Consider the following 19,747-nt stretch of genomic DNA (forward strand, 5'->3'; position numbering starts at 1 on the left):
ATGTGCAACGCTTTGAGAATACTGGAGATTTGATCTACTGCTCACAAAAGTCTGCATTATTTTCCGGTTCCTTGACGGAAGCCGCGTTACTGCAGGATTTTTCAAGCAGGAGCTGGAAGGCACCTCTTTCCGAGACCCTTCGGTTGGCCCCTAGCACCTCGGCCACTCATGCCCACGCAGTGCGTGCAGTCGGGACAGGAACCCGCCCAGTGCTCGCAGCCCCCACAACCGCCCGCTTCCCTTCCAGAGAGGGACGGCTTTTCGAGGCCCGTAGCTCCGCAGCTGAGCCCGGCTTCCGGCCGAGATGTTCCGGTCCTGAACAGCCTCCCGCGCCGGCGCGCCAACCCCACAGCAGTTCCCACCTCGGTGGCTCGCACTGGTGGCAGTACCGACAGCTGCACAGCTCGAGGGGCCGGCCCCCTCTCCCCACCGCTCCCCTCCTCCCCACGTCGCCTGGCGCCCCGAGGGGGCGGGGCCGGACGCGCGCCGTCGAGACGCCGCCCGCGCACGCCGAGGCGCCTGCGGATTGGCGGCTGGGGCCAGTGTTTTTTTGGGCGCAGCGCACCTCCCCCCTGATTTCCCGCCAGCAGGCGCCGCGCGGTAGATGCTGTATGTCTTGTCGCTTGGTCTGATAGAACGGTTGGGCCTTGCCGACTGTCGCTATGTCGCGACAGAGCACGCTGTATAGCTTCTTCCCCAAGTCTCCAGCGCTGAATAAAGCCAACAAGGCCCCGGTCAGGGCCTCAGGTGAAGGCGGCGCCACCGCTGCTACTGGGGCCTCCCCTTCCCCTGGCGGGGATGCAGCCTGGAGCGAGGCCGGGCCTGGGCCCGGCCCCTTGGAGAGCTCCGCGCCACCTCCCGAGGCAAGGAACCTCAACGGAGGGCTGCGGAGATCGGCAGCGACTTCGGTTCCCTCCAGGTAGCGGGGTGTGGGGGGTCGAGGGTGGGGGCACAGTGGCGGGACGCATGGAGGCCGTGGAAGGGAGGCTCGCCTCGGGGGGATCGGAGTGGGGGGAGGTGTGCGGCCATGCTCTAGGCTCGGAGGAGGTGGGGCTGCATACTCTGTTTGAAAGAATGCCGGAGCCGTGTTTGTAGAGTTGGGGGGCGGTGTAGATTGTAAACAAGATAGGAAACGCTGCAGAAGAAAGGAGAGAGGGGAGACTCGCAGTTTGGAGGAAGAGATGGGTTTCACCAGGTTGCGGGCTGGGTGGAGGAGAGGGGGAGTGCAAGCTGCTCCGGGTGGGGAGGAGAATGGGGAGATGAGAGCACTGGGGGTGGGGTGGGAAGAGAAAGGAGCTTTGCACGCTTGGTGTAGGGTGCACACCGTGGGCGGGGGAGGGGAGTGGTGCCTGACTTGGGGGGGCGGGGAAGGCTGGCGGTAACAGGTAAGCCTGCGGGGAGGATGAACGCCAGCAGTCTGGACAGAGTGGGGTGCGAGAAGGTTCCTCTTTCAAATCTGGGCTAGTGAATCAGGGCTCCAGTAGACATTCAGGGAACTAACTTGATGTTTGGATGTAAGCCTCCGACGCCAAAATGCTATAGGGGCGGGGCGATAGGCCTTTGACCTGGATTGGGCTGTGCTGGAGTTCTAAGTTGGGGAGTGGATCGCAATGTTATAGCGCCGGGGGTGTGTCATACCTCAAAACCAAGGGGCTTGATTGGGCCTAGTGTGGATTCCAGGGGCGGGGCGGGGGTGGGGGAGCAGAAAGTGCTGGGATCCGTCTGGATGGATCATCCTGTAGGTAGACAGCATATGCTCCGAAACAAGTGAAAAATTGTGGTGTATTAATTTCGACACATGGACGTATTGTATGGAGTTGAAAAAAATGTTAACTTATGGAATAGTGCATCTTTTGTTGACGGTTCTACGGGAGGATGGGGCACCTTGATTTTTTCCGGAATTGAGCCTCTAAGGCCTATCTGGCGCTGGGTTGGGATGTACGAACGCGATTGTGGGGAAACCTACCCTGAAGTGTCCTCGTTTTCTGCGCAGTTTAGTGCTATTCCAGGGCTTGGTTATCCTTTTGTCAGAGCAGGGGGCGACATTTTGAAAAGCTGGCATTTACTTTATCCCAGGTGTTGTAATAGGCACAAAGTTTAATGGTAGCCGATTGAAAGGATAAAGAAATAGAGGTTCAAAGAGTTGTGGTTCTGAGTAGTCCATTCGAAATGTCCCGAGTTTTAGTTGTCATACAGATTTTTCAAAGTCTAAGTGTAATTTTAGTGTTACCTTAATTTAAGCAACCTTTTCAGACAGCTTAGCTGTGTGAAGAGCTGCAGGGTATACCTCCCTAGATTATGCCTGTGGCATAGAAATCATTTTGAGGTAATTATTTTTGAGAAATAGACAAAGGAGAAGCTGAAAAAAAGTTACTCTTCTGTATAGGAAACATTTATAAAGAAAATCTCCATTTGTAAGGGTGTCTCCCTTTCTGTACCGGTACTGAGTTACTAGAAACTTATTGGAGAAGGCACTACAATTTGCATAACAACCTAGCTTTTTTTTTCCTGATAAGCTCCCATAACCGCCCCTCTATCTTTTGTCTCAGTTGTTGCAGGTGGTATTTAAGGTGGTGAGGGGCTATCTCTGAGAGTTACTCAGTTTTCCTATGTATGCAGGAGCCGTGCATGTTAATAGATGTTTGCTTCTTTTTGCTTGTTAATGTTATTACTGGGAGTTATCAGCCTACAGATGCATCCTCCATAACTATTTTCATGAGATGCATGATCCATTATAATGTTTACTTGAAAATGAGTTGACTCTTTCCTGCATCCATGCTAAACAGACACATTTATTGTATGGTTTTGCTTTAAGTATTGAATAGCGAGTATTAGCTATTTGTTTTTTGAGATCTGAATTCAGGAGACCTGTAAAAGCATAACATTGTTTACACTTGACCTCCTCCTGTGGGGACCATTTCTAGAGTATTTGGTAAAGATGGGCATTTGATACTAGGCTTTAAAAGAAACTCCATTATATAGAGTTCACCTTCATTCAACAATTGTTTGTGTATCTACTCTGCCAGGCACACTCAGTATTAGGCATTGCGGATCCTGGATAGAAGAGTGAACAAGAAAAACAAAAAGGCAGTTCTACAGCCAAAGCAGAGTATGAGTTGTGTGTGCTTAGGGGAGGAGAGGAGGGTATATATGGGTCAGGATAGGCTTTCAGCTCTCTACTGAGCTCTCTACATTGAGACCTAGGGGGACATATAAGAGTTAGCCAGGCTATGCAGAGGGTGGAAGGGGGTGTTAGAAAGTTGATTCAGGAAGGGGAAGGTCCTGCAAATTGAGTCTAGAAAGAAGAGAGGAAGTGGAAGCCTCAGAGATGGTATGTAGGGGTCTAGTCATAAACAGGCCGACGGGCCACAGAGACTTTTGGACTTTGAGGGTCATTTAAAAGCTTTAAAAGATATTTACCATCTCCTTACCCCCAGTTAATTTTTTTAATTTATTTTTTAGAAGTTGAGCATCTTTTAATGTTTAGATTTCCTCTTGTGCTCAAGTGTTAAGTGTTTTGCCTTATTTTTTTTTTAGTTCTTTGTTAGTCATGTATGATGCAGAAGTCTTTTTCCACCTTGGATTGTTCTTTCCTTCAGTTTATGACATCTTTTGAACAGAAGTTACTGATTGTAATGTTGTTTGTCAATCTTTTTCTTTATGGCTAATGCTTCTGTAGGTTTTTGTTTTTGTTTTTTAAAGAAATCCATAGAGGAGGATGATATTTTAGAACTATCATCTGGCTGAAGTGTAGTATTTGGTGGGAAGACCAGTTTAGGAGGCTGTTTTGATAATGAAGAAAGGATAAGGTTAGTGGGGGTGGGGATAGGATTTAGAAGAGTTGAAAGAGGTTTAAGTGTGGTGTAGTGGGCAGGTAGGCATTGGTGATGATTTAGATTATGGGAGATGAGAGGAAGGAGTTGATACCAGTTTTTGAAGTAAAGGGCCATGAGAAAAGTAGCAAGACATACCCATGCCCTGTGTTTTCACATACGTGATGACTCAGTGTTTATATACACAAGTTTTTGTTAGACAAACCCAAGTTTATTGTTTAGAAGCAACGTCTAGCAGTGCTTTTGGTATCAATTTTTTTTTTTAAGTAGATAGCCAAAAATGGTGATTATAAATTTGGGTACAACCAGTAATGGACACCAAGGTTATGGACTAAAGAGCAAGCAAAAATTATGTGATTTTTAAAATAAAATTTAAATGATACATTCAATGCATATTTAGCTTTACTATGTCATTTCTTATTTTTTGGTTAAATGAAAGCTTTTACATTTGCTCTTTCTCAGCTGTCAGATTTTTTCCCACTAAAATCCCAATAATATCAAATATTTAAGATATATTGAAGTTTTAAAAACACTTGTAAAATCATAATTGGATAAGTAATTATATCATAAGATAATTCTAGTATTTTGGCATTTCAGCTTGGGCTTTAGGAAGAGTCAATGTGTATTACATTGTATTTAATATAATACTTATATGAAAGGTGATGTTTTTGGTCCAGATATTTTCAAATTGGATTTACACTGCAGAGGGCTAGATGGCCCTTGTGAATATCAATATAGTCTTTGTTACACAAAAAGAGAAAGATGTTAAGTTGGCAGAAAATATAGCCAGATATTAAAATACAGTAAATATATGACAAAAGAAAAAGTGTTAAGTATTCTACAGTTGTATATGTCTGATTTTATAAAACTAAATTTTTCAGTCTTAGCATTTTATAGTGGACTGCCAAGTCTTAACAGCAGAGAAGTTATATTTAGGGTAAGATGATGTTGAAAATGTTTTGTTTATAATATTTTAGCTTTACAGAGAGAAATTTATTTCAAAACTGATAACAACTACCATTAATTTTTTAAAAACATTTTTTTTTCTCTAGCGAGGATGCACATTGGTTTTTCAAAGAAATTTAAAGACAAAGTTTTAAGTTGCTTGGGAAGGAATATTTTCTAATTTTTGAGAACTTTGAATACCATTTTATAATTGCTTTTACAGTTTACACTGTTAGTATCAATGACGGAATTTTAAAGTAACAGTAGTCTGAGAAAGCTCAAGTTTTTTTCCTTTGGGATAAAACTAGAATAATTAACTTACTCATGTTAAAACAGTACTATTTTCTTAAAATAGTGCAGTTGTAAATACAAAGCTCATATAAGAAATATTTTTCCATATGTCATTTGAGTCTCAGCAACTTTACTATTATTGAGAATAGAGAGGAACTTAAGTAGGCAGGTGTGACCATCTCACATTTTTTTGCCCAAGGATTTTGACCCAGTACTTGAGCTTCTCTGGGGTCCACTAGTAGAATTGAGATTCCTGCAAGTGCTTTGCTGCCTCATACCAGGCAAAATAGAATTTCATTGGATTTGAGACATCTTGCTCCATTGAACTTCGTATGTACCACCAAGATGGGCATTCTTATCAAAGTCTTTGATGACTAACTCCATTCTTGAACATTTGTAACCTTTATAGACATGTATGTAATGAAATGTCTAGTATCCTGTTTAGTCATCTTCAGTTTTACAAACCAAGAACACTTCGTAAACCTTACTGTACATATTGGTCAGCCTCAGGGCTCATGTAAAGATATTTAATAAGGGGAGGAACTGGCCAGTGATGGCATTAAGGGTTGCTATGTATACACCAAAACCTTACCTGAGTCTCCTCCACCTCTTCAGGGATATAATTGCCTTAAAGAATGGTGGCCAGGCTTGACAGATGAGTATCCTGCTGGTCCCATTTCAAAAAAATCTGTCTTGGCCAACGCATAGTTTGAAGCCTTATGTCTCAAGACTAGCTAGAAATATTCTTCCTTCAAACTTATATTTGGTGTTTGGCTAGTGTTCTACAAGTTCAGGCTCAGAACACGTAGTGTCTTTATATAGACAAAAGTTACTTTCCTCCTCCAACAGCAACTTTAGGGTACTCTCAGGTACTTAGGTACTTAGAAAGCTTGTGGTTTTCTGATACCAGTGTGATGGGCTTTGTGGTTAAGTGGCTACCAAACTGAGTTAAGGGAAAGCCTGGTTGACAATAGGGAGACTTACTGTAAACAAACCATTCCTCCCAGTGATAACAGTCTTTGTTTTCTGTTCATGAATGGATATATTAGTAAAAAGAAGCACTTATGGTAGGTAATAAGTTTGAATTTTGCAGATAGCTTCCTGTTTGAAGATGACCTATGTATTTAGCTTGATGGCAATATTTATAAACTTGTACAGGTTGCTAAAGATTTCTGTAAATTGCAAGAAGACTATGTACTGTAAAGGCCCTTGAGACAAGGACCAGCTGAAGTCATACTCCAGTTCTTGTTTCTCTTGTAATTGTCTAGCTTAGGGGTTTCTAGGCTCACATTTTGAAGAAAGGAATACTTTAATTTCATGATTAGGTCTGAATAAGGTGGCCTCAGTTGACTAATGATCACTATCCTGAAATGTCTGACATACTCGTAATGTACTTATTTTACTTTAGTAGTTATTCAGTGAATATCTTTAAGCAGGCTTGGTTTATAGTACTTGAGCAAGGTTTATCCTTCTCGAAGCATCACTGAGGGACTCTTCTATAGTCTGTTAGCTAGATTCTCCTACCCCTCTGCTTCCTCTTCCCCTCTTCCCATTCCTCCTTCTTTTCCTTCTCCCCTTTTCAGGAAACCTTCAGGGCTAAATCAGTTTTTGTGAAGATTGGGTCTGTTTTTCATTCTGTAACTTTTGGAGTATTTGGAATACATAGGAGCTCAACTGGAGAGTCCAAGCAAGGTCTTATGAGCTAATATTTACTATAATTAGTAAACATAGTTGTTATGTTTGATATTAATACTGTGGGTCAGACCCACTTCCTGATATATATCATATTGTAATGTAAGTGTGATTTATTATAATTTCGAGCATGTATAATGAGTCTATACCTTTTTCCTGCAGTCAGTAATCTACCAGAATTCTGCCATAGTTTTAAAACTTTGATTCTGAGAAATAGTTTCTCATCTTAGTACTAGAATCCATTATGCATTTGTCTTAATAGTATTGTCATATTTGCTTGTATTTTTAAAAATAACTTGAAAATCTGATTTAAAAAACATCAACTCTAAAAAATCATTAACTCTAGAATTTCTGTACATGAATGTTAATGCCATACGACTTCAGAGGAGTCTTAACAATACCTTCCATGGAATTGTTTATTCTTAGGTAATTACCTTTAATGCAGCTTAACGAAATATTAACCAAGTTATGTGTTTCCTTTTGGCAACAGTTCTTGTGACTTCTCACCAGGTGATTTGGTTTGGGCCAAGATGGAGGGTTACCCCTGGTGGCCTTGCCTGGTTTACAACCACCCTTTTGATGGAACATTCATCCGTGAGAAAGGGAAGTGTGCCCGAGTTCATGTACAGTTTTTTGATGACAGCCCAACAAGGGGCTGGGTTAGCAGAAGGCTCTTAAAGCCATATACAGGTAAGAGAATCACTTCACAGAGTGAGTGTGTGTGTTGTGTGTGCATGTGTGCACATGTGAGCACAAGTGTCAGGTTGCCTCATATAATAAAATTAATTGTATTCAATAAATTGCAGGCTTCTAGTGTAGGAAAAGGATAAGATGCATCTGGTCTTCAGCCAGTTTGTGTGAATTGGAGTTTTTGTTTACTTTGAAATGGTTTACAACAATATCATGCCCTTAAAGGAAATATGATTTCAAAATGGGATCTCATGATTTCTATCAAAATATCAAATTCATACACAAAAAGTGTAAATTAAACAATGTGCCCACTTGTAGGTGCCCATCTTAAAGGCAGAGCAGTCAGGATACATTGCGTGTAGATCAGTGACATTCTCTAGAACAGTTGGAGGTGTATGCTTACCTGGCCTTAAATCCTCACCTACGAGCACCGTAGTTTCACATCAAACTTTTGGAACCTTAAATTTCTATTCCCAGGCCCAGCCTTATTTATCACATATAACCAGCAGACTACAGCAATGTGTGTAGCTTCACTTCGATTGGGTGTACCTCATCAATCTCTTGAATTATATACAGTGAGTGCAGAGTGTGAATACAGAATACATTATCTATACACTCAAGCTTGAAAAAGTCCTTATCCATTATCCTCAGACTTTTCAGGCTAGGACATTGCTGAACTCAGTGTTTTGAAATCAGAACATGGATTTGTTTCCCAGAAATCTCTAAGAATGCCTTTTGGTCATAGTGTGGTGTTCAGGGTGAGGAGGGCACACTGAAGAAAATTAATTCTACATGGAAATCTGACATGCAAGATAGATAATCAGGAAATTTGGTTGTCTGCTCCACTAACTTGCTGTATAATTTAGGCAAACTAAAGTAACTTATTTCTGATACTGTTTACTCATATAAAATGAGTGATTTGGACCAGATGATGAATGAGATATTTTTTCCAGGAATAATTTTGAGATTCTAAACAAAGCTCTGTCAAAATCATTTTAAAAAGAGGTAAAGAAAAAATTTACATTTATGTTCTCATTATTTTCTAGTCACCCTTGTGCATACTTCTCTTTCCCCTTTAAATTACCAAATTGTTGGAATACATGTGAATAAATCAGCAGAGAGGCATAGATGAAACAAAAATAGGACTTTGGGGACAGGTCTTCAGAATTGCAGAGTTTGTTTGCACCAGAGGTTTTTGGAAATGTCACTAGGCAAGTGGTGTGGTGGGAAGTGACTACAGCTACAACAGGCACTTTGGGAAAAGTTCAGAGCCACTCTCCAAATGATTTTGATTGGTGCAGTTCTTTAGAGAAATGGGAAATTGTAGCTTTAACTTAGGTAGCCCATAAAAGTTGCTAATTCCATGGAAATTTAGGATGTTTTATTAGTTTTGGTATATAAAAAGAAGGAGATAATGTAGTCTGGATCTGTTAAATTCAGACAGATTCAGATTCTCCCCCCCTACCCTGCTCCCAGTTATGGTTATATTTGAGCAGAACATGACAATAGAGACATTCCTAGAAAAGAACAAAACAATTTTGTATCATTAGACTAGTGATCTTTTGCATCTAACCCTTTGATCAGTGGATAGAAGTGTCATTTAATACTAGCTTTTAAAAATGAAATAAAGGAAGAATTTTATTTTAAAGCAGAGAAACTGTTTTGGGAGAAAAAAATATTCAAAGTCTGAACTTGATTATCCTCCAAAAATATTAGGGTCTGGGTCTCTTACATTAGAGTTATTATTTTTTAATATATCGCTTCTAACTGCCTTGGGGACAAACTTATTTTTAATATCATAGCTTCATTTAACAGACAATGTAGTCTTTGCCTTCCCAAAGTAATATTTTTAAAAAAGGGTCTCAAAAACCCCTTGACATCTCATGTCTCACCTGAAAAGGTGTGCCTTGCCTGGTTGTTAGGGCTACAGTCTCAGGTTATTTGAAGAGAGTAAGTGGTCCTGGGTGATTCAACTTCAAGGAGGTAAGATAGGTAATTTCAGTTTCACTGATAGTTGATAACCCTGGAGACTCCTTATGGGCTTTATCGCTCTATCTATATCAATTAAAAATAATAGGACATAAAAAATTATACTCGATTGTTGTAATGTTTTGTTCATTAGGGCTAGAGTTGTAGATTGAACCAACTACCCAGCCAACAGTTCTTATGTATAAATATGTATTTTTAGGTTCAAAATCAAAGGAAGCCCAGAAAGGAGGTCATTTTTACAGTGCAAAGCCTGAAATACTCAGAGCAATGCAACGTGCAGATGAAGCCTTGAATAAAGACAAGATTAAGAGGCTTGAATTGGCAGTCTGTGATGAGCCCTCAGAACCAGAGGAGGAAGAAATGGAGGTGGGACATTGCAAACAGTCAAGATATTTCTGTTAGCAAAGTGATGGGGAGGGGGGGATATTAAAGTGATATTCTCATTTTAGCTATTTATATACTTTAGTACACACACACACACACACACACACACACACACACACACACTTAATGTAAATTCTCAAGGCTGCCGGAAGACACATGCTCTAAGAAGTAACAAGTAGAGAGCTAGGGACGGTAAGGACATAAGTGATATAATTAGTTGTGCTGTCTGAAAATAAGCTGCTATATGAGGTGTGGTCAGACCCTTGAAATTGTCCAGTTTTATGCTCTAATACTTTTTGTGTTTTGGATTGTTAAGAATAGAGGTTGAGTCTCCTTGAAGTCCAACCTTGGTTTTAAATGTTAATGGTTACTATGTATATGAATTAAATAGTTAAGGAAATGAACAAATAATTTGTTCATTTGAAATAAACATCTAATTTAGTAAATTGAAGTATGTGCTTAAAAGGTATTCATCTATAAGCTTGATTTTGTTTTATGCTATTGTCATAGATAAGGGAAAAAGCAAGTTAATAAGATGGGCATTTTAAGAGAAATGAAAGAAAAATGTTTTTAAGTTTAATTTTGAGGTTGAGACCAGGGGTCATAATATTTAATTAGGGTTAGAACTGGATGTTAACTACAGAGATCATTTAGCTTCATACATGTGAGAGAGAGCCATGACAAGTGACTAGAATCAGAATAGATTACTTGCTTTCTTAATACTAAAGAATATATAAAATGGTAAACTTCATAATATGTCCATCTGTAAGAAGAGAGGTAACCCTGGAAGAAAGTTAACAGCTGTGACTTAATGAAAATATCACCTATGGATATTTGTGATGTATGGTCATGTTAATGGCTTCATCACCACTGTATAGGATAGAACTCTCATGACAGAATCACTTGATCTTGTAAGTATGATACTTTTAATGTTAGGTGAAACAAATTGATATTCCTTGAGAAAGAAAATAGTTTCTCATGTTTAAAAAATTAATTATATTTTATTTTTAAATTTATTTTTATTGTGACATTGGTTAACAAAGTCCATTTAAGTTTCAGGTGTACAATAGTTTCTCTTTTTTGAATGTGCGTTTTTCTCTTGGTATGTGAAGACGCAGCATACCTACATATATTCCATAGCAATACTTAATTTTCTAAATTTTGCTTTGTTTTTAAATACTTTTTCCTTCCTTGCCAGGTAGGTGCAACTTATGCATCAGATAAGAGTGAAGAAGATAATGAAATTGAGAGTGAAGATGAAGTGCGGCCTAAAGTGCAAGGATCTAGGCGAAGCAGCCGCCAGATTAAAAAACGGAGAGTCCTTTCAGACTCCGAGAGTGACATTGGTGGCTCTGATGTGGAATTTAAGCCAGATGCTAAGGAGGAAGGAAGCAGTGATGAAATAAGCAGTGGAATGGGGGACAGTGACAGTGAAGGCCTGCAGAGTTCTGTCAAAGTTGCTCCAAAGAGGAAGAGAATGGTGACTGGAAATGGCTCTCTCAAAAAGAAAAGTTCAAGGAAAGAAATGCCCCCAGCCACCAAACGAGCAAGTGGCATTTCATCAGAAACCAAGAGTACTTTGAGTGCTTTCTCTGCCCCTCAAAATTCTGAATCCCAGGCCCACGTTAGTGGAGGATGTGATGATAGTAATCGCCCCACTGTGTGGTATCATGAAACTTTAGAATGGCTTAAGGACGGAAAAAGAAGAGATATGCACAGGAGGCGACCTGATCATCCTGATTTTGATGCATCTACACTGTATGTGCCTGAGGATTTCCTTAATTCCTGTACTCCTGGGATGAGGAAGTGGTGGCAGATTAAGTCTCAGAACTTTGATCTTGTCATATTTTATAAGGTGGGGAAGTTTTATGAGCTGTACCACATGGATGCTCTTATTGGAGTTAACGAACTAGGGCTTGTATTCATGAAAGGCAACTGGGCCCATTCTGGTTTCCCTGAAATTGCATTTGGCAGATATTCAGATTCTCTGGTCCAGAAGGGCTATAAAGTAGCACGAGTGGAACAGACTGAGACCCCAGAAATGATGGAGGCACGATGCCGAAAGATGGCACATATATCTAAACATGATAAAGTGGTGAGGAGGGAGATTTGTAGGGTCATTACCAAGGGTACACAGACATACAGTGTGCTGGAAGGTGACCCCTCTGAGAACTACAGTAAGTATCTTCTTAGCATCAAAGAAAAGGAGGAAGATACTTCTGGCCACACTCGTGTATATGGTGTATGCTTTGTTGATGCTTCACTGGGAAAGTTTTTCATAGGTCAGTTTTCAGATGATCGCCATTGTTCAAGGTTCAGGACGCTAGTGGCACATTATCCTCCGGTACAAGTCCTGTTTGAGAAAGGCAATCTCTCAACAGAAACAAAGATCATTCTGAAGGGTTCATTATCTTCTTCTCTTCAGGAAGGTCTGATCCCAGGCTCCCAGTTTTGGGATGCAGCCAAGACTTTGAGAACTCTCCTTGAAGAAGGATATTTTACAGAAAAGTTAAATGAGGACAATGGGGTGAAGTTACCCCAAGTGCTTAAAAGTATGACTTCAGAGTGTGATGCTCTAGGATTGACACCAGGAGAGAAGAGTGAATTGGCCCTCTCTGCGCTAGGTGGTTGTGTCTTCTACCTCAAAAAATGCCTTATTGATCAGGAGCTTTTATCAATGGCTAATTTTGAAGAATATATTCCCTTGGATTCTGACATGGTCAGTGCTATAAGACCTGGTGCTGTCTTTGCTAAAGTTAATCAACGAATGGTGCTAGATTCTGTGACATTAAACAACTTGGAGATTTTTTCAAATGGAACAAATGGTACTACTGAAGGCACCTTACTAGAAAAGATTGATACTTGCCATACTCCTTTTGGTAAGCGGCTCCTAAAGCAATGGCTTTGTGCCCCATTGTGTAATCCTTATGCTATCAATGATCGTCTAGATGCTATAGAAGACCTGATGGTTGTGCCTGACAAAATCTCTGAGGTTGTAGACCTTTTAAAGAAGCTTCCAGACCTTGAGAGGCTACTGAGTAAAATTCATAATGTTGGGTCTCCTCTGAAAAGCCAGAACCACCCAGATAGCAGGGCTATAATGTATGAAGAAACTACATACAGCAAAAAAAAGATTATTGATTTTCTTTCTGCTCTGGAAGGATTCAAAGTAATATGTAAAATTATAGAGATTATGGAAGAAGTTGTCGATGACTTTAAGTCTAAAATCCTTAAGCAGATCGTTACACTGCAGACAAAAAATCCTGAAGGCCATTTTCCTGATTTGACTATAGAACTAAACAGATGGGATACAGCCTTTGACCATGAGAAGGCTAGAAAGACTGGACTGATTACTCCCAAAGCAGGATTTGACTCTGATTATGACCAAGCTCTTGCTGACATAAGAGAAAATGAACAGAGCCTCCTGGAATACTTGGAGAAACAGCGCAGTAGAATTGGCTGTAGGAGCATTGTCTATTGGGGGATTGGAAGGAACCGTTACCAGTTGGAAATACCAGAAAATTTCATCACCCGTAATTTGCCAGAAGAATATGAGTTGAAATCTACCAAAAAAGGCTGTAAACGCTATTGGACCAAAACTATTGAGAAGAAGTTGGCTAATCTGATAAATGCTGAAGAACGGAGAGATGTATCATTGAAAGACTGCATGCGGCGACTGTTCTATAATTTTGATAAAAATTACAAGGACTGGCAGGCTGCCGTAGAGTGCATCACAGTTTTGGGTAAGACCTTCAACAAACTTGTTACTAAAGCATTGGTTAGTAAATGCTCTGCGTCCCAGTTGTGCATTAAGATTTAAGTCCACTGGAGGAGAAGCCCCCATCGATGCATATGTATACACATTAGTAATAAAGTATATTTTGGCAAGTATATACTTGCCTTGTCACTAGGCAAAATGACTAGTATAGTCATTTAGGTTCACTGGAAACTTAATTATTAGCCCACTGGTCTTTAGTCTTGAATAATTGAACAAAAGATTGATAAAAGTGCTTTTAATGATACAGTTTCCAATTGTGTTTTTAGTATTTGGTGAACACTGTTTTTTAATCTTACCCCATTATTAATTTAATAACTTTTACATTTTTTATTCCAGTGAATCTTTACCATAATAAAGATTGGGGCTAAGAAAAAAAGATTAAAGTTTCTTGAAAGATAGATCTTTCTTTACATATATCTTTCAATTCAAGAAACTTTAATCTTTTTTTCTTAGCCCAAATTGTCACTTTATGTATTTGTAATTTTGTAACCTTTTGAGAGCTTCAGAAATTTCTTCAAATTTCATGGCCTTTGCTGTGTTGGTGTTTAGGGTTTTTTTGTGTGTGTGTTTTAAAAATACAGCTACCATAGTTTACCCAAATTTGTAACAGAACTATTGTGATTTGAACACAACTGTCCAGAATAGAATAGCATCTTTTTAAGTATGAGTAGGTCACATTTTTTCCTTAAGCCAGTACAGCTTCAAACAGTTTGGTGGGTAATATAAAATCCTCCCTCAGCACAGATGTTCAAAATTGAATTTATTTTTAAGATTATTTTATATCAGTGTGCCTACTGTCAGAATGTTCCGCTTCTCCCATAGAATTTATAGGATTATAAATTCTATGATGAAGCCACGTAACACCTGTGCTGGTGACTCATTTTCAGTTAATGAAAGCACTGAACTGTGCAGTTAGTGATAAGTGTCACTAACTAGACTGCTTGTCTTTTGAAAAATACAAAATAACTGTCTAAAAAGCAAGTAGAACACACCATCTCCTGAAAAAGTAGTTTTGGAAAATATTTTAGAGAAGTTGGGTCTTTGTTATTATCAAGAAACCACAAAAATGATTAAACCTCACTTTCTCTTTAACAGATGTCTTATTGTGCCTGGCTAACTACAGTAGAGGGGGTGATGGTCCTATGTGTCGTCCGGTACTTTTGTTGCCAAAAGAAGACACTCCTGTCTTCTTAGACCTTAAAGGATCACGCCATCCCTGCATTACAAAGACCTTTTTTGGAGATGACTTTATTCCTAATGACATTCTAATAGGCTGTGAGGAAGAAGAGAAGGAAAATGGCAGAGCTTACTGTGTGCTTGTTACTGGACCAAATATGGGGGGCAAGTCTACACTCATGAGACAGGTAAACTGACCACTAAGGTTTTATTACCCAAAGTCACTTGTAACAGTTTAAGTATGAATATATTACATATTTAGTAGCACATGAATTATATAGAATTCAGTCACTATTTAAAAGGAAGCAAAGGGAAACTTGTTATAAAATTGAGAATTTTATTTTTCTCATCAATTAAGTATCTGCGTAATGTTAGAAGTATAAAAAAAGGCAAGGGAGGTTTCAGGTCAAAGCTTTTTGACTTGATTCATTTCCTCTGAAAGTAGATGTAGTCATGATGTATAAAAATTTTGCAAATGTTGCAGGTTTGTCCTTCACTTAGACTCATTAGTAAGAACTCTTTACAAAAAAAGAATCACAAGAGACTTATTCAGATAGAAAAGCAAATAAAATTCATGATCTGTTAACGGTTGGAAACTGCTTTTTAGGGAAGACAAGAACTATATCTCTCTTTATACCAGAGATTGGCCAGCCATTGAACTAAACATGATTTTTACCTTTTTAAAGGGTTGTATGTAGAAGGGAAAAAAATATGTGACACAGACATTGGGCTGAGTCTCCTGTACTATATTGCACTTCTCTTGACCAAATGTGCCAACTTGAGAGAGCAGTATAGTGTAGTATGGTGGTTTGCAACTTTATTTTTTTTTAAATTGAGTGCTTCATGAAATTGCGTGTCAATCTTGTGCGGGGGCCATGCTAATCTCTGTGTTCCAATTTTAGTTTCTGTGCTGCCTAAATAAGCACTTTTCATTTCTAAATCAAAATCACCTAGGGATGGAAGGGGAGTCCATCCTCTGAAATTGATTCATTTGGCCTGGAATTGGTTTTATTGATGCATCAGTAATTTTAAAGAGCACCCCAGTGATTCTATTTTGTAGCCACAGTTGAGAATCACTAATGTACTTGGGTTAGTATACAAGGTCTGCAGTTTTAAGGCCAATAAAGCCCTAGGCATCTTCTAAGCCTCACTTTTCTTAGAATTGGGAAGATTTTCTTTTTAGTGATGTCTTCTACATAATGTTTTTTAAGAAAAATTAATGCTTATTAACTTGGCTTATTGTCTCTCTTTTCTGGATATAGAGAGCTATATCTCTATTTACCTACATCTGTTTGTATGTTTATCTGTCTTTAATACCAGTCATAAAAGATCTTTTCCTCCCTCATTCACAGGCTGGCCTGTTAGCTGTCATGGCCCAGATGGGTTGTTATGTACCTGCTGAAGTATGTAGGCTCACACCAATTGATAGAGTGTTTACTAGACTTGGTGCCTCAGACAGAATAATGTCAGGTAAGGTTTTTTCCCCCACCTAATGCTTTATTGTCTGATAGTGTGTGTGTTTTGTGTGGTGGTATGTGAACCGGAATGCTTTCAGGCATTCAAAAACATGGATTTCTTAAAATACTAGAAGTAATCTCTTAACCTTTAGATACCACTGGGTAGCTCATGATAAATTCAAATGATATGAACCTAAGAGATGAATTATCTGTTAATGATCACCCACTTTGTGATTTTCTTTTTTAAAGGTGAAAGTACATTTTTTGTTGAATTGAGTGAAACTGCCAGTATACTTACACATGCAACAGCACATTCTCTGGTGCTTGTGGACGAATTAGGTAAGCCATTAACATTTCCATTTGAAGGCTCTTTAAAAAACATTAGTACAAAGAATTATTTTAAAAAGAATATGAATGCACTCACCTTTGTGCCATATACCACCCATAGTTGGAGATAATATGGAAGGTCTTAATTAAATTTCTTAATCCTATTCAAATTTAGTTGCTATAGGGATGACACTATTGGTTAATGAGAATCTTTAAGGAGAATAAGAAGTTTTTGAAAATCAGTGAGTGGTACTTGAGTAGTACTCTGAGAAATGTATCACGACTCCAAGGGCTACTAAATGGATCTGTTGAGCTCTAAACACTGCCTATTTATGGAATATGTCGGATGTCAGATTGATGTTACTGTTGTATCCTGTTTTTGTTTTGCATTCCTTTGTGAGGTACACTCTTTTTGGTATGTATGTAACATGTTTTACTTTCACAGGAAGAGGTACTGCAACATTCGATGGGACAGCAATTGCAAATGCAGTTGTTAAAGAACTTGCTGAGAATATAAAGTGTCGTACATTGTTTTCTACTCACTATCATTCATTAGTTGAAGATTATTCTCAAAATGTTGCAGTGCGCCTAGGACACATGGTATGTGCAAACTGCTTATTCAAAAATTGAGGTTTTTGAGAGAATCAAGTTGGGTACTTCCATTGCTAGCACATGAATATAACTAATAAAATACTCTTTTTTCAGGCATGCATGGTAGAAAATGAATGTGAAGACCCCAGCCAGGAGACTATTACCTTCCTCTATAAGTTTATTAAGGGAGCTTGTCCTAAAAGCTATGGCTTTAATGCAGCAAGGGTTGCTAATCTTCCAGAGGAGGTTATTCAAAAGGGACATAGAAAAGCAAGAGAATTTGAGAAGACCACTCACTCACTGCGATTATTTCGGTAATTATAACTGCAAATAATTTTGTAATGCATCTGACCTTATTAAAACAGTAAAGGAGGATGGATGATGCACTGTGGAAAACATCACCTAAAACTTTTCTTTTTAATTTTTAGGGAAGTTTGTCTGGCTAGTGAAAGGTCGACTATAGATGCGGAAGCTGTCCATAAGTTGCTGGCTTCGATTGAGGAATTATAGACTACCTTGGAAGCTTTGAGTTGAATTTTTTGACAAAGCTGGTAAATTCAGACAACATTATGATCTAATAAACTTTATTTTTTAAAAATGACCATTTTTCCATTTTCTTTCTAGGAAATTAAACCCTTTTAATTCTTATCTACCTTCTACATAATGGTTATTGAATACTCCACAATATATTAAGTCTAGATGTTATGGTACATGCATACACTTTCAGGCTGTTTATACCCACTGTCACCAATACACATAAATGGGGGAGGGAAGCTATGAAACTGTATAGGGCTGTATATATACTTGTCTCAGCTTAATGCAGGAAATTGTTTTAATTTCCAGCAGTTTGTCTAAACTGTTCAAAAAAAAACTATGAACAGAGTTCAAATACAGGACTGTTTTGAAGAGACTTTCTAAAGTGTACTTTAAAACATAGTAGTTTTTACCTTTCACAAAACTGAGTTACAAGAATACTTTTGTTTTACAGTGCATCCCTTCCTAGGAAGTCTCATTAAAACACTCACTTTTTCTAGGGGTGATTTTGAATGCTGCACAGGGAAAGGAAGGAAATAATAGTCTTAACTTTTCTTAAAGGATACCAGAAACATTGCTGGATATAATTTAAGATTAGTGTTTTCTCTTTCATAGAAAGAACGTACATACTGGGACATGAGTACAGTTACAGCAAGTCTAGGTGTGCTAACAAAACAGGGCACATTCAAGTACAATAAGATTTTGCTTGAAATTAAAAACAAACTACATGAGATTAAAGCATTAAAATCATATTTCTCAATCTGAATACATGTTAAAAAAAATCAAAAGAAATGCAGAAGTGCTAGCTCACATTTTTTACCATATTACAAAAGCAATTGGTACCCATGTCCATAAAGGCAGCAACAAAGCTGCTTGTCTATTGAAGAGTACTACTGCAAATTGGACTGCATTCAATGCTAGTTGTAAAAACACCAGCTTTTTTTCAGAAGTTGGTATCTGTACAAAATTGCAGCTTATTTTCTTCACTTCTGTCCCTTCAAAAGTCTTTACACAGTAATGCTAAAACACCCAGCTTTGAGATCCTGAGTCAATATATTGCCACTTTCTTTTTGGTAGCTTGAGCTTCATAGTGTCAACTGACCTCGTGTATCCATTTTTAATACAGTCTCTTCCTGTAGCATGGGCAAATATTTTAAATCTTCTTCCAAAAAAATGTTTTAAGTTATGATGTTAGAATGGCAGGACTTTTTTTCTTTTGGGAAGGAATTCAGTTGTGCTGCAATGTATTAGATTCTATAGGTGGAGCAGAGTCATATAGTGTATCTGTATCATGTGTAGGCTCACCAGCTAATGTACAAGGATTAGACAGTGTTCCAGCACCACAGTCACAGAAAAACCTAAAGCAAAATGAAAACCCAAAAATTAGGAAAAAGAGGGGGGAATAATTGGGTAATAGAGCAAGCAAGTAAGCTACATACCTATCATGTCTAATAAATTCTACATCATGTCCCTGATGGCACTTCTTAATGCAGTTCACACATATGGCATTTCGATCTGTGGTGTTACAAGTATGACATCTAAAAAGCAAAAGCTTACATTATTTTTCTTGAACACAGTACTTATTCAAAACAACTGCATTTTGTTTATGTTACCCTATGGCCTTCAATTTACAAAAGACCAAAATTTGGGTTGCTCCAGCCCAGATTTTTGAAAAGGGACTAAAATGGAATCAGTGAATTTCCTATTGTGTCTTCTGAGGAAAACAATTAAGTTGTAGAAAGACTGTTGAAACTTTCCTGTCAAATCTGAAATCAATTTTGGAGAGAGGAGAGTCTAACCCCACTTAGTGACTGGGATATATGGAACACTTAGTGACAACTTTACTTCAAACTCCTAGGAAAACAATGTAAACACTGTATTCCACATTTCCAATAAGATAAACAGTTTCCCATATTTACAGTTCCAAACACAGGATCTTAAGTAGATTAACAACTCAATGAAGACAATCAAAATTTAATTGTTAGTCTTAACTGGCAAACACCCAATTTACTCTGCCTTTGCTCACACAATTCAGGGGAAAAGAATCTAAAAATACTAGC

At 38.7% G+C, this 19,747-nt stretch overlaps 2 protein-coding genes and 1 pseudogene across 4 annotated transcripts in view; 1 reads left to right on the forward strand and 2 right to left on the reverse strand.

Moving 5' to 3' along the window:
- Positions 1–555: 555 nt before the first annotated feature.
- MSH6 (mutS homolog 6) lies at positions 556–17,754 on the forward strand. The gene is made up of 10 exons (XM_016142177.2): positions 556–919; positions 7,252–7,451; positions 9,640–9,806; positions 11,023–13,567; positions 14,698–14,966; positions 16,131–16,248; positions 16,485–16,574; positions 17,008–17,162; positions 17,268–17,467; positions 17,582–17,754. Exons 1-10 carry the CDS (start codon positions 663–665, stop codon positions 17,661–17,663), a joined length of 4,083 nt encoding a protein of 1,360 aa, XP_015997663.1. The 5' UTR covers positions 556–662; the 3' UTR covers positions 17,664–17,754.
- On the reverse strand, positions 15,604–15,704 carry LOC118605852 (annotated as a pseudogene).
- Positions 17,721–19,747, reverse strand: part of FBXO11 (F-box protein 11) — a 74,256-nt gene continuing 72,229 nt past the window's right edge. For 2 of the 3 annotated variants that reach the window (XM_036225144.1, XM_016142179.2), the window contains exons 22-23: positions 19,127–19,225; positions 17,721–19,045 (exon numbers count right to left, since the gene is read on the reverse strand). In XM_036225144.1, coding sequence (XP_036081037.1) covers positions 18,916–19,045; positions 19,127–19,225 — 229 coding nt within the window. In that variant the 3' untranslated portion in view covers positions 17,721–18,915. Of the gene's footprint in view, positions 19,226–19,747 lie in introns of all 3 variants that reach the window. The other variant, XM_016142178.2, reaches the window with a different exon arrangement.

Source organism: Rousettus aegyptiacus, unplaced genomic scaffold (assembly GCF_014176215.1).
Source record: "Rousettus aegyptiacus isolate mRouAeg1 unplaced genomic scaffold, mRouAeg1.p scaffold_m13_p_7, whole genome shotgun sequence".
NCBI lineage: Eukaryota > Metazoa > Chordata > Mammalia > Chiroptera > Pteropodidae > Rousettus > Rousettus aegyptiacus.

Excerpts from the sequence above, each read along its gene's own strand:
- MSH6 (XM_016142177.2), top strand. The coding sequence starts at position 663 with ATGTCGCGACAGAGCACGCTGTATAGCTTCTTCCCCAAGTCTCCAGCG. Across the intron at positions 920-7,251 it reads GCGACTTCGGTTCCCTCCAG|TTCTTGTGACTTCTCACCAG; the intron begins GTAGCGGGGTGT and ends TTTTGGCAACAG. Across the intron at positions 17,468-17,581 it reads CACTCACTGCGATTATTTCG|GGAAGTTTGTCTGGCTAGTG; the intron begins GTAATTATAACT and ends TTTAATTTTTAG.